The sequence below is a fragment of the Bactrocera latifrons genome, unplaced genomic scaffold (assembly GCF_001853355.1).
Source record: "Bactrocera latifrons isolate USDA-ARS-PBARC rearing strain unplaced genomic scaffold, ASM185335v1 scaffold_142, whole genome shotgun sequence".
Taxonomy (NCBI): Eukaryota; Metazoa; Arthropoda; class Insecta; order Diptera; family Tephritidae; genus Bactrocera; species Bactrocera latifrons.
This window is the reverse complement of record NW_017534875.1, coordinates 154,129-168,443: the sequence shown is the minus strand read 5'-3', so window position 1 is coordinate 168,443 and position 14,315 is coordinate 154,129. Positions and strand designations below refer to the sequence as shown.

The 14,315-nt window shown below is 32.3% G+C and overlaps 2 protein-coding genes across 5 annotated transcripts in view; both read right to left on the bottom strand.

The window, feature by feature from the left end:
• Nucleotides 1-380: 380 nt before the first annotated feature.
• On the bottom strand, nt 381-7,402 carry LOC108965584 (homocysteine S-methyltransferase-like). The gene is made up of 5 exons (XM_018928108.1): nt 6,798-7,402; nt 1,808-1,980; nt 1,362-1,541; nt 754-1,142; nt 381-689 (listed from the first exon to the last, which is right to left on the bottom strand). The coding sequence occupies exons 2-5, from the start codon at nt 1,962-1,964 to the stop codon at nt 420-422; spliced, it is 996 nt and encodes a 331-aa protein (XP_018783653.1). The 5' UTR covers nt 1,965-1,980; nt 6,798-7,402; the 3' UTR covers nt 381-419.
• Nucleotides 7,403-10,423: 3,021 nt separating this feature from the next.
• Nucleotides 10,424-14,315, bottom strand: part of LOC108965598 (homocysteine S-methyltransferase 1-like) — a 30,238-nt gene continuing 26,346 nt past the window's right edge. Inside the window, exons 1-6 of one of the 4 annotated variants that reach the window (XM_018928132.1) lie at nt 14,044-14,189; nt 12,888-13,067; nt 12,341-12,705; nt 12,180-12,257; nt 11,998-12,123; nt 11,114-11,454 (exon numbers count right to left, since the gene is read on the bottom strand). In XM_018928132.1, coding sequence (XP_018783677.1) covers nt 11,194-11,454; nt 11,998-12,123; nt 12,180-12,257; nt 12,341-12,705; nt 12,888-13,047 — 990 coding nt within the window. In that variant the 5' untranslated portion in view covers nt 13,048-13,067; nt 14,044-14,189 and the 3' untranslated portion in view covers nt 11,114-11,193. Of the gene's footprint in view, nt 11,455-11,997; nt 12,124-12,179; nt 12,258-12,340; nt 12,706-12,887; nt 13,068-13,188; nt 13,679-14,043; nt 14,190-14,315 lie in introns of those variants that run through there. The other 3 variants (XM_018928131.1, XM_018928129.1, XM_018928130.1) reach the window with 3 other exon arrangements.

Genomic DNA, 14,315 nt, shown 5'->3' with positions numbered 1-14,315 from the left:
TTGCTCTATTGCGAAATGGCAAAACGTTACTAGAAGACAGGGTGGTATATATAATTCTTTTTGAGTACGTTAATATTGATTCGAATGACGATTATTAAAGTAATTACTATGAAATAATTATTACAGAAAAGCATATATATTTTAACATTTTAGAAGGCAGCCTGAAATTAGGCATTTATTTCTGTCGAAATAAAAATTCAGTTCTTAGTTCCAAGTGTACGTTGGCTAAACAGTTAACGGTCTAAACACCATATTATTATAAGTATAGGCAACAAGGACTAATATGGGAATAAATTTAAAAAAGCAAGTACAAAAATAGTTTTTTTATTTATTTAAAATAAAAAATTGGTATAAAATTATTTTCTTATACATTTCTCTACATAATTTAACTATTATAAGATCAACGTTCTTTGTATGGACTAAATTAATCTGGTTAATTTATTTTGTGCTTCTACACTTTCTGAAATTAGACGAATGTCTCTGGCATATGAACGACAGCAGCCACCGATGATTTTCGCACCCAGTTTAGACCATTCAGGCACGTAGCTTGCCAGTGGTACGCAATGTTCGCGCCCTTGCCAACCCTTCGATACATCGTAAACTTCTCCGCTGTTCGGATACACAACCAGTGGAATCTTCTCGGCATCAGGTGTGTTACCGTTTAAACTTTTGAACAATGGTGTAACAAACTATAAGTGAATAAGAAAATATTTATAAATTATAAATTAAAAAATGTTAATATAAGAAATTTACTCCGGGATGCACGCAATTAACACCTATTGCCAAGCATTTACTTCGTGCGTTGCGTTCTCCTAATAGTTCCCACAACGAGCGTGCTACATCTGCAAAGTTTTCCCCATGCGCTAAAGTGTTTTCATCCTTACATTGATAAGCTATCCAATATTTAACATCTGGATAATCATCACACAACATTTCTACTAACGCTTCCGCTTCAGCCTGACAGGGGATTGTCTCGATGGCTAACGCATCAACGCCAGCTGCTAAACAAGCATCAATACGTGTACGATGCCAATCGGTAATCTCTTTCAGCGTAATATGGTCTACATAATCGCCAGTGTATTCCGAGCCGTCATGCAAATGGGCGCCATATGGGCCGATTGAAGCCAATATGAGAGGGAAACCTGAAAACAGAAATAAGTACAGAGTGACCATTTTTGTAAAGTTTCCGTTTCCGAAAGTTCAAATAAAAAACTATGTGCAGTGAACGTCCGTTTCCGTTCCGTTCTGTTCCGTTTCACAATTGTACGCGCTTAATCGATAGCTTTAAAATTATAACGCGTGTGGTTTATTTTCATGTGTAGAATTAGTGAAATATTATAATGTTAATTATGTTAACATACCATCGGGTACGTGCACTTTCGCTTCGCAACATTCCGCCAAGTATTTGTCTTTAGCAATATGCGCTAAACGCACTGTTTTCTTCATCAACTCAATGCTTTGCTCAACATCCAAGTCCAAGTACTCAACATAACCTTCAACACTGCACTGGTAAGTGTTAGTCAGTATGATATCGGCACCATCTATAAATATGTATATGTACWTATTTGTTGGTATGTTAAACATTTATTTATTTTAAATGGTTTTAGTATTTAAATGCATGTATAGGTATGTATGCATGTACGTGTATTTGCTGGTATATTTCTGCTGTTACAAAATCACCATATCAACGCTCAAAGTTATTTTAATATAAATAATTTAATATACTATACGTACATCCATACATATTAACAAACATGAATATATTATACTCCATTTGACAAGAAAAAAACAAAAAAACTTCACTTACTTTGCAAAAAATCTAAATGTGTATTGATAACAGCCGCTGGATTCGTAGCGTTAAATCTAGCGCTCCATAGCGGATCGCCATCAACGGCGTTGCCAACATGCACCGTCATTTGTGTGCCAAAACCGCCATCTTTGGTCAGTATCCGTGTTGGGCCCATATTAAGAGAAGTTTAACTGAAAAAAATTCAATTTATTTCAAGCTCGTATTAAATTATGCATAATATATATTAATTTTACGATTTTTACAACGAAAATAATATATATTTATAAAAGGCCGCAAACTATATACATATCTATGTCTATATGTAAGTGCTTACACTACAAACACATAGATACGTATGTAATAACTATAAAAATGCATGCAAATATATATTTTATTTATTTTCAAGTTAAATTTTCGCAACCAACCATTTCATAAAATTTTTTCGGACTGCAAAGAAATCTACCTATCACCTATTTTAATCCAAATCTTTATTATCTCTTTCAAAATAAGCCCATATTTAATCCAATTTTCCATACACTTGTTATAGGCCTCGGCTGATCTTCATGTGCCTTCAATGTAGATTTTTCTGTTTTTTTTTTCTCATTTTTGGAGCTCCATTCGCTAGATTGTTAGGCAGTTTCAACGTCACATTCATAAACCAAAGTCTACCAGGAATAATGCATTTGGTGAATACAGGGTCCTCAGCTACGTTGTCAAGAACTTTTTTGCGACCTTTACAAGTAGCATTGACACGTTCCACACCCACAGAGGTGTTGAGATCCTTTGCTATATTTCTGGAGATCAGACTTCACACGAACATAAAAAAGATTGTACCGATCTTTTATTTTTTTATCGACAGATTAAAAGGACTAGTCCGGTCAAATTTGATCAGAGATGTGTATATATATTGTATGTAGGTCTTTATGCCCATCATTAGCATTGATATAAAATCGTCAGAAATGCATACCATATATGCAAGGTAGCGTGAATCTCTCAGCAATCTCACCAATCACTCTAAACAGGGCACTGTCAGACGTGTCATCTTTCTTGTTTGTTGATTTTTTTAATTCTGTTTGCAACTTGTCTTTTTGAATTTTTGTAATGTAGGTCATGTTTGAACTCAATTCTTCAAGACCACTGTCACTTTTTAAATAATGTATCAGTATACGACGCACCATTCTTTTATTTTTGGCAAAATGTGTATATGTGTATGTTCGTATGCAAATATTGTTTATTTGAGAAAGAATGTGCATCTTTGCATCTATTTATATTATATGTATATATATTTTATTGTGTAGTACGCTGAAATAATCTAAAGCAAGTGCAATGAACTTAAACCACTTTGTTGTTAGGAGCATTCACACAATGATATACTATAAAGGTTCCTATGCAGTGTTCATGAACTTTGCTGCTTGAGCTACATAGTATGTGTGGTTATTGTTGTGATGATGATAACTGTTGCTAGGTTATATTTATATACGTTGCAGGTTTCTTTACAAAATTTGCATTCAAATCGGATCCCTTTCAACATTTCAGATGTCTATGATTTGAGTTAAATTTCTTTAATTTCTAATGATGATGATAGATTTCTGTCGCAGTTTTAATTATAAAAAAAAAAAAAAAAATCGAAACTGAAAGTGATATAAAGTATTATTAAAGTTGTTTAACTTTTTTATTAAAATTTTCCAAACCGAAACTGAATTAAGTGTTTATTATAAAAAAAAAGATGTTTAAATTATTTAAAATGATTTTTTATTATATACACTTCATATTCCATGTATACCCCTTCGAAATTTTTTATTTGCGTATGGCATACTAACCACATATATTTTCAATGTAAATTAACCACCTCCCTAAATATGCCTATAAAAATGTAATGCTTAGCAACAATTTTTTTTTTTGTGTTTACAAGCATATTACATATGATAACATCGGTTTTATGTAGCCATCTGTTCACTTACAAAATATTCGGGTCAATATTTATGCATATGTATATAATCTATTTTCGATTAAACATTTTCGGATTTGGCGTCATAAAATCGCAAATGATTTTCGCCGGTAATAATAGTGAGTAGCAAGCTTCTAGGCCATTAAAACTATCATGTTAATATTATGAGTTCAACTCGAGAAACATTTGTTGTCTTTATTAATTCTAACTAAACAACATAATATCAGCCAATAATATACTGTGTGGATCTCAAATTCAGCATCTTATCTATTGATTTCAATAGATTATGGTATGACGCTTATGATAGTTGTATAAATTATCCATTTCCGAACATATTATCTTTTCGAAATATGTGTTTTTTTTCATAACACTACGCGAGTAGTTTAGCGTGAGACTTTTTCAAAAGAAGCATTGATTGATATATTTATGTGAATACTCGTACAATAATTTTTTGTTGCTACTACTCAGTTTAACTAAACAATGGGCTTAGTTTTCTGCAAATTCATAACTTCAGACAACCATCCGTTTGAGAACCTTCATTATAGAAAGAAAATGATATTAAAAAAAAAAAAAATCCTAAACCCGTAGTTTCGCATTTATTTACTTTGAAACCCTAGTTTTAGAGATATTTCAACTGCAGAGGTCTATGAATATATTTATTTACGTTTCTAATAGCTTTCTCAATTTCGTCAAGCGTTGGAGAGTAGTGAATCGAACAAACTATATCGGTTGTTCAAAGAAATTGGATCTTTATTTGATGAAGATGTATTTTTTCGGGTCAAAAATTATTCAGTAATCTTTTAGTTTCAATCCTTCCGATTTTTATAAGCAACTATAATTTATTTCAAGTCTCAAAACAATAAAAAAATATTCTGAAAACAATAAAAAAAATGTGTGCATTTGTAAATTTGAGAGTAATTTGTCAAATGAACCATTCACAGCGGCAAATGTGGTCGAAAATGCGTAAACAAAATTGGGTAGTATTGAAGATACCGTTTATATCACTTTAATAAGGCAATCTCATACGCTTTTTGAGCAATTCAAATCGATAACTTTGTTGCTTTTACATGTATTGGCAAAAGAGCAGCGCTCAAGGAAGTGGTGATCGAAGACTGCTAATATGAAGTAAATTAAAACATGAGAACGTTTTTCGAGCAACAAGCTTATGACCCAAAATTTGAATAAACACTGTAAGAAAACTGTTCGCAGTACCTCCTGTTAGAAAAGTTATATAAATCTTGTAACTAAGATGTCAACAACGTTCTGTCCCTGTCATGTTAATTGAAAATCGAATTTACGAATCGTTACTCATACGACATGTCTTCCTATTATACTCCATTTTAGACTCAGTATGCATGTTATTTACATATAGATTGAAATATATGGAAATATAGGTTTTTTCGTACATACCATCAAGTTAGGTTTTACTCAAATGCGTGTGTATTTATTAAGAAATTTCAAGATTTTGTTGACACAATACGGATGATATAACATTACTACTATATATTGTCATTATATGTATTTAGTGGTGTAACAAATAGCTCGCTTTTAAGGAGTTACATATGTAGGTTTATGGGTTTCAAAAAGTCGATTTTTTATTGTCTTTTCAAATTTAACAACGTCTCCAGAATATTGTCGTAAATTTTCAAGTTGATCCGAGTAACGGCTAAGTGTGCCGTCTTTAAACTGTTTATTTTTGAAGTCGGTTGGCAAGATTTCTAGAGGACTACTCAACCGATTTTCATGAAATTTTACACAGGTCTTTTGGATTACAACTATTTGAAAAAAGTCGCGAAGTTTTAATTTTTTTGCAAAAATGTCTGCCAAAAATAGAATTTTCAGTTTTTTTCCTTTCGTCCAAATTCTAAGTTAAGCTTTTAACTAAAACACAAATTTTTTCACTTTAGATGATTCTGTTAGCAGTTATCTTGCCAACGCGGGTGTATCTTTTTCTGAATGGTTGGTCACCGGAAATGGCGTCGCAATGGCCGAGTTTAAAATTTTTTTTCCAAAAATTTCAGAATTTCACAGCACCGTTCTTGTTTTACTTAAATAGAGTCAGCTGGCGGTCAGCTTCCCGCGAAATTATCTCGTGACTTTCAAATCACACCACATCGTGGCCTCACCTAAGCACTGGCCAAGCACTGTGCCTACTTTACTTATATAGAGCCTGCTGGCGGCCAGCTTCCCGCCAAATTATCACATCGCGGCGCGAGAGTCACCTGAGAATTGGCCAGGCACTGTGCCTGCTTTGTTTATATAGAGCCAGTTGGCGGCCAGTTTGCCGCGAAGTTTACTAGTGACTTTCAAATCACATCCCAACGCGGCGCGACATTCATCTTAGCACTGGACAGGCACTGTGCCTGCTTTACTTATATAGCTTTACCTTCAAATCACATCACAACGCGGCGCGAGACTCACCTGTGACTTTAAAAAAAAGGTTGTTTTTACCCGAATAAACCCATGTAACCCCTTAAGTACTGTGACTGTAAAGCTTACGCTTCTTTGTGATTTTTCGCAAGTGATTTCTATAGACAGATGTGCAGAGTCTCTGCTGATACTATTTTGTTGCATTTTAATATATTTTCCTATAGTATATAGTAACAACCTCAATCCTCTAACTGGGTTTCTGCTATATGAAAGTATATCCTGCCTAGGTGCCTTCAATTAAAGACGTTTATAAAATTCGAGTACTTTTTTTGACTAGAAAACCCACCTTTGTGAAACATTTGAAGGAAAAACCCGGCTTTTAATTTAATTATAATTATTAGTGCACTTGTTTTTTCTAAGATAATGCAATTCCGAGCTAACATATGCTCTCGACATCTCTGAGGCTGATATATTCAAAAATTTAATGATATATTTAAAACTTAACAGTAAAAAAAGGTTACATTATCACACTTCAAAATAAAAATAAAATTATAAAAACACAACTATATCTATATATGTATATTTTCACTTTTCATATGCATTATTTACAAAAAGCTCGAATGCACTTATAAATAGTATATACATATGTACGTAAATACTAATTTTAAAATTTGAGATTCTATTACTTACCCCGATGTTGGCGCGTATATAGTATATGTATGCGTGTTATAAATTTATTTTATAATTTAGTTTTTGTTTGTTTTAGTCTTTCTTTATGCGTGCTTATCTGCGCTATTGTTTAACAACACTTTAGTGACTTGCAACGTTGAATTGATAATTGAAAATAAAAAACACTGTGCATGTGAGTGTGTGTGTTGATCTTTTATTTTATTGATACGGTAGTTAAAAGTATGAGTTCGTGTTGTGCTTATTCAGTACAGATGGCAATTACGGTGCTCACAAAATAATTGAAGTAAAAAATTGTCTTTCCTTTATTTGCTGTTGTTGTTGTTCAACTTTACAGTTCTATATAAAATTACTTTACAGTTTCACTATTTCCAATAACTTTTTGTTAATTTATTTTGTCTAATGTTTTTCAATATGCACACTATTTTTCAGTTACAGTTGAAATAGTGGTTCCTCACTGCTGCTGCTGTAGGGAATTATTTAATGAAAATCGCCTCTTGCGTTTGTCACCGTTTGTTTATATTTTTGGAATTTCAAAATAAAATTCTCACGTCCTAACAGATGTGCGGTCCGTGTACATCTATTTCGATTTGCATATAGCACATGGATTTTATAACGCCAGCGTCGGTTATTGTACGCGTACGTCGCTATACATGTATAATAGAGACTAGTCGAATATGGTGTACATCTGGCAGTGAGTTGTAGACGATAGGTTATATACTACCACATACTTATACATAAAAATTGTGGCCTGCGAGAATAATGTTAATCATTTGATCGTTTTTATGATAATAAGCCCGCAGAATGAAGTTTCTGTCATTTTCTTATGTGCAGTGTGCCAAAACCATTGTAAACAAATTTATATATATTATTTTGTATCATTCTCAAAAACATAGGTATTTCGAAATTATTAACTCAATCGATGTGAAAAATCCAAGAATTTTCTGCCCACGAATTTGCCCGTTTACGACGAATTGCTTCACGTGGATGATTCAAAACGGCCAAGTAGCATTCCTTATTAATGTTTAACTCTGCAGTTCGAATCGATTTGCATGCGGAGATTCAAAGGACCAGTTCGAGTCAAATTTTATCACTTGGCTTATGTTGTAGAGCAGAATAGGGTATATTGAATTCCTAAAAGTAAACGTCAGAGACCCTATAAAATATACATTTAGTTCCTAAGGAATCGATCGATTTCGCACCCGTCCTTTTCTCACCAAAAAGCTGTCATTTGTCGATATCGGACTCCTTAGCATATGAATCCATTTAACTAAACGATGGAAAACCTTATTCATTTGGCGTGATATTAAAAAAAAAACTTGCCACTATTTATTGCCTAAGGCAATGGTGTAATCTCCCAAGAAATCGAGTTACTGTAGCATATAGCTGCCATATAAACTGACCGATAGACAGTACTTGTATGGAATATGTATTTTGTATTTGTAGACGGTTTTGGTTCAACGAAAGCTAACGTTTTTTCTGAATTTTTTTGTTTGTCACGGAAAGAAAGATTTATCCATCAAATAAAGACCTGCAAGCAAATTATCGGTTATATCACTGGTTAATCACCCGAGAGCCCTTACAAAGATTTCTATTGAGTTTTTAGTTTCTATGAGTGTCCTAAGTAAAACTTTGGTTAGCATTGTAAGACGAACTAATTCTCAACTGAACTATAAGTCAAGGCTGATCTAACAAATGAGTGTGTATTGCTTACCCCATAACCAGCTTCCTTCTTGTTGGGAGGGTTCTTGCAGGGTATATAATAATATACATATGAAAACAATGTGGCATTTAAAGTATTTACGTGCATACACATTTATTCACTTTGTTCCTATCTATGAGTATTGATAAGGCGTCGCTTACATACGAACGTATTTTGGTTTTATTTTATTTTCTTGTTTACGTCCGTATTTATGCATATATAAAAACTTGCGCATACACGCGTGAATTGTGTATAGATGTACATATGTATGTAAGTATATAAATTAATTTGTATTATCATTGAACCGGCTGTCTGCTGACGCGGAGATTATTATTGTTTGTTACTAAAATTGATAAGCAGTTCTTTGCACAAACACTTTCCGCCGCTTTCCGACATACTTATGACGTGTCAAATCGCCTGCCAAGCAGACTACTTTACAACTAGTTGCATTTTGTTTGATTCCATTAAAAACCATGACCAAATGGTACTATACCATATTTTAAACCCCCTCTGGTAGTTATTGGTGTAGTGTCTATTGACTTTAACTTAACTGTTACTTAGATTAAAGAGTATCTCCTATAATATTGGATAAAAAGTCGAAAAAATCTATTCGTATTTTGTCGAAAGATGTGATTAGAAATACGAAAAGACTTTTTCGACTACAATATACATACATACATATAACTCTATTTCGAATATGAGTCTCTTTTTGGTTCACCATTACATTTTTCACTAATGGATTTTTACAAACATGTACTCTCTTATATTTTTAAATATGTGCATATATAAATACATATGTACATAAATCAATACAAATTTGGTGAATTTAATAAATGACTTTTGTTGCTTACTATTTAATATGAAACATTTTGTTTTCAATGAATTCATTAAAAACAAACCACACATTATCGGCTACATAGTATACAAATACAAAAATAACATGAAATGTGACCTAAAAACATGGTTAAATTATTCTTTTTCGGATTGAAATACATTGAATCAAGAAAAAACGTTCACGTTCACTTCGGTTTCATTGAAGCTATAGAACACAACATAAATAAAAAGGTGGTTCCATACAAGAAATAGGTGTTCATCGTTCAGTTTGCCTTAAATAATAAGCCGCGCCAGATTTTGTGAAGATATCGCGTCAATTAAAAAAGTTTTCTTTATTTTGATCGTTCAGTGTGTATGACAGATTTATGCTATAGTAAACCGATCTCAACAATTTCTTCGGAAACTGCATCATTGTTTTCGACAATAATTCATGTTAAATTTTATGAAGATATCTCGTCAAATAAAAAAGTTTTCCATACAAGGACATTATTTTGATCGTTCAGTTCGTATGGCAGCTATATGCTATAGTAGTCGTAAATCGGCGGTTCAATGCTAAATCGACTCAGTTTTTATTGCCGATCTTTTATATATACACCTGTTTTTGTTAAAAACATCGTGGCAAACTTAATATATCCTGTTTAGGATATAAAAACAATCAACTGCTCAACATCAGTTGTCTACGGTATTTCGCGAGATTGCATCCATTAAATTTCTCAAAGAATACTTAATTTTCATTTATTAACGAAAGTTTCCAATTGAATAATTTACCATGACGATTTCCAAATACTTGTATAGATATTTGTATAGTAGCTGGAAATGGTTTAAGAACTTTTAAAATAATTACCTTTATATACATATGTATATTTTTTGTTGCAAACTAGTATTTACAGTTGTACTAGTTGTAACTAAGCTCTGCAGTCTTAAAAGTATATTAATTTTTCAAGTTGATTAAATGTAAGGAATCGGAGAAATCTGTTAGAAAATGATTCTCAGATTCTTAACATTTAATCGACTTTAAAAATTGAGGGAAATAACGCTCGGGAATCTAGTAATTTGATTACGAACGTATCAATTAATTCAAATCTTCTAAATATTTGTTTTAAATTTCAAGAATGTCAATGCTTTTTCTTATTTTTTCATTATACATATGTATTTATTTATTCTATCACAAGTTTGACCAATGCTCTCAAATAGTTAAGAGCTCCAGTCGCCCTCCTTAGTTACTTCTTAATTGCTTCATGAACATAACGCCTCAAGTTTTGTTTTGTATAATACTTCATTTTTTTTTTTAATAGAAAACTTGCCGGTTTAAACAAATGGTTTTATCGCTTTTCCATGATTTATAAATAAACGTAAATCTGATGCAACATTTTAAGATTGAGTGTATATACTTCTTCAATCAAGCTTATTTGTATGTACTATTGTGTTAAAAATCTATATATACATAATTTTAGTTTTGATAACGGCACATGGTACCGCATAGACAAAAATACAAAAACTGCCAGACGTAAATATGTGCAATAAATAAACAAAATATATGATTATTAAAAATAAAATAAATTAAATTAAATGAACATACAATTCCATATAGTAACTGTGCTAAATTATATAAAACCGCAAGCTTGAAGAGCTCTAATCAGCGACTAAGTGCGATAACATTAACCTTTGCTCAAGCTGCTTTCGCTGGTGGCCTATACTTCAGGTGCACTTTGCGCATGTTTTACGACACTAGAAAGGTTACTGCACTTACGGTTAGACGCTTTTTTTCATAAACAAATTCAAAACCGTGGTCTGACAAATTTTTATTGAATTTTTGATATAATCATAAAACTTAACAACTAATAAATCAGTTCAGTGCAACTCTCACATATTATTCTCCATATTATCAATCAATTTCCTGACGCGTATAATATCTTCGGGATAAATGCGACAACAACCGCCAACAATTCGTGCGCCAAGTTCAAGCCACTCAGGTATATATGAGTCCAGTGGTATGCATTCATCGCGACCAGTCCATTTTTCTTGCTTTTCGTCATAGATTTCTCCACGGTTGCTGTATACAATAAGAGGTATGGATTCGGTGCCAGCTAGTGTATGAAGCGATTTAAAGAGCGGCTTAACGAACTGAAAGAAAGAGAGTTTTTAAATTATATCAATTATGGCTTTTGTATTGACAATTTATTGTTGAAGTGGCAACAGCAGTAAACTCCTATACTCATTATTTAAAAAAAAAAGATTCTAAACAAGCAAAAACATTGACCAAAGATAAATATCCTTCACAAATAAAAAAGTTCCCATACAAGAACTTAGTTTGATGGGTCAGTTTGTTGGTGAGAAAAAATTGTGTTTGAAATTTTATATCGATATCTCAACAACTGAGGTAAATACATACATACAGATGGAATTGCTAAATCGACTCAGCTTTTCGCGATGATGATATTATACTGATGATTATATATATATTATACGATCTGCAACATTTCTTTAGAACTTTAAAAAACTTCATGGTACCCAGTACGGCCATATTAACTGCTCGCATCAAACTTTTTTCTGAGAATACTTTCCTGACTCAATACATTTCTAAATAAATTTTGCTCTATCAGATAACTGATGCTAATGTCTCTTTTGTGTGATTAAATTTAGATGTTTTGAAAAAATTTATAATACCTTTGGATTTAGACAGTTTACACCAAGAGCAATTAACCGGTCAACAGCATTTGCTTCCTTCACTTTATTCCATATTGAATAAGCAGCATTAGAAAAAGTTTCACCATGCGCCAAGCTTTCGTTATCCTAAAAACGTGAAAATTATTGAGGTTTTCCAATATAAATTTAATTTCGGTAATTACCTTGCATTGAAAGGAAACCCAAAACTTCACATCAGGATAATCTTGTAACAACATATCAACAACAGCTTCAGCTTCCATCTAATAAAAAGTTAGGTTACTATTAGATTTTAGATAAAACTTAATATTATAAAAAAAAACAAATAGCCATAGTTCTCATCTACCTGACAAGGTATGGTTTCCACAGCCAAGCCGTCAACACCCTCTGCCAGGCAGGCGTCAATCCTAGGACAATGCCAATTTTGAATATCTTCCCTGGAAACGCGTTTCGAATAACTGCCTTTATATTCAGAGCCATCATGTAAGTGTGCACCATATGGACCAATTGAAGCCATTATTAGTGGCAAACCAGGCTCTGTAGTACCATTTGTTTTCTTCATCATTTCTTGATATTTAAATTTTGCCTCTTTAGTTAGTTGTACACTTTTGCGCATCAATTGTATGCTTTCCTCACGACTCAACTTCAAATGCTCCATATAACCTTCAATACTAGCTTGATACGTGTTGGAGACGATAATTTGTGCACCATCTAATTAGAATATTTGAAAACTATTTAAATACAAATTATGTGCAAAACAGGGCTGTTAAGCCCTTTTTATTTCCTGTTTTTATTTATGTGTGGCAGTGGTAGTTTCTAGTGTACTACACTGGTCGCATGCAAGTAATTATTGTATATTTTGAGTTTGGTATTTTTTAATACCTTCAACTTACTTTGAAGAAAGTCCAAATGTGTTTGAACTACAGCCGTTGGATTTTCCAGATCAAAACGCGAACCCCATAATGGATGTCCATCGATTTTTTCTTGCACATGACGTTCAAGTTGTGTCGAAAAGCCACCGCATTTAACTAAAATCTTTGAAGCCGGCGACATTGTAGACAATGAAACGAATTCTGTAATAATAATATGAAAATGATTTGTCGTTAGAAAAAACATTTAATGTAAGGATAAATGTCTTTACTGTCTTTCAGATTGGGATTATTACTTTAATTTTTAATGCAATCAAGTACTTACCAGTTCCCTTCTTTTCAAGAGTGAGCAAGTTAATGAAAAGGCTTATGACATAGCACAATGTGTGATTTTCAATGAATATTGGCGTATTTATAAATTTCAATATGATAAGTTCCGAGTATCACCCTTTGTTATTCTTATTGTATTTGTGATATTGATCACTGACTTTTGACGAGATAAGTTGCACTTACACACGGTTATTTACTTATAATACGTGAATGCGTGCTTTCTTGTTAAACATAAAGTTTTGCAAGAATTTACAAAATTTTTGCACACGCAAGTTGTAATCCGAGATTGATAAACAAAAAAGCCGACTCAAGAATCGTACACAAAAGATTGCGACCAAGAATGATGGAAGAAAGATAACGACATCGGACTATGACGTCATATGTACATATGTGTTTTACAAAATGAGAAGAGGCAACGTATAAAACTGCCAAATTGGCTGTAAATTGTAATTGTAATTATTGTTGATTGTTAATAATTTTTAAATTTTTTGTTAACATAATTGCCAATGTAGTGTTAAAACACTTTTATTTCCTGTATCAGATTAAACGAAACGATTACGATGTTTCCAGCAATATATTCTTTTATTTTAAATAAATATGTTCTGATAGTCAGAAGTTGATATATGTATAACTTCAAATAAATAATTATTTAAAATAACAATTTGTCAAAAAAGTTTTTCACTCAACAACTCAAAATCAGTTCTTTTACATTTAAGTTTAAAAAAAAAAATCGAATACTTCAGCCAATAAAAGAGCATCTATTACAATAAATAACGGCACACGTCATAAAAAATCTCGATTGCTGGTAAACATACGTGTACATATGTATGTTTGTGTATATTGTACGTACCACGATTTATAAAAAAATTACAACCCCAAACAATAACAAATTTGCATTGTGTAAATTGCGAATTGTAACAAAAATGCAACAGCTCCCGCAGCCAATTTTCGAACAGCTGATTGTCCCCTATTGCTTTTGTTATGTTACCTTTTGACTGTTTTCACTTTCTGTTTTCTTCACTTCTCAAATAATTATATATGGTTTTTTCCCATGATGCTAGTGCTGCGTATTTTCTTAAGTTTGTATAATAATTGTATTATTATGTAAGCTTTTATAAAATA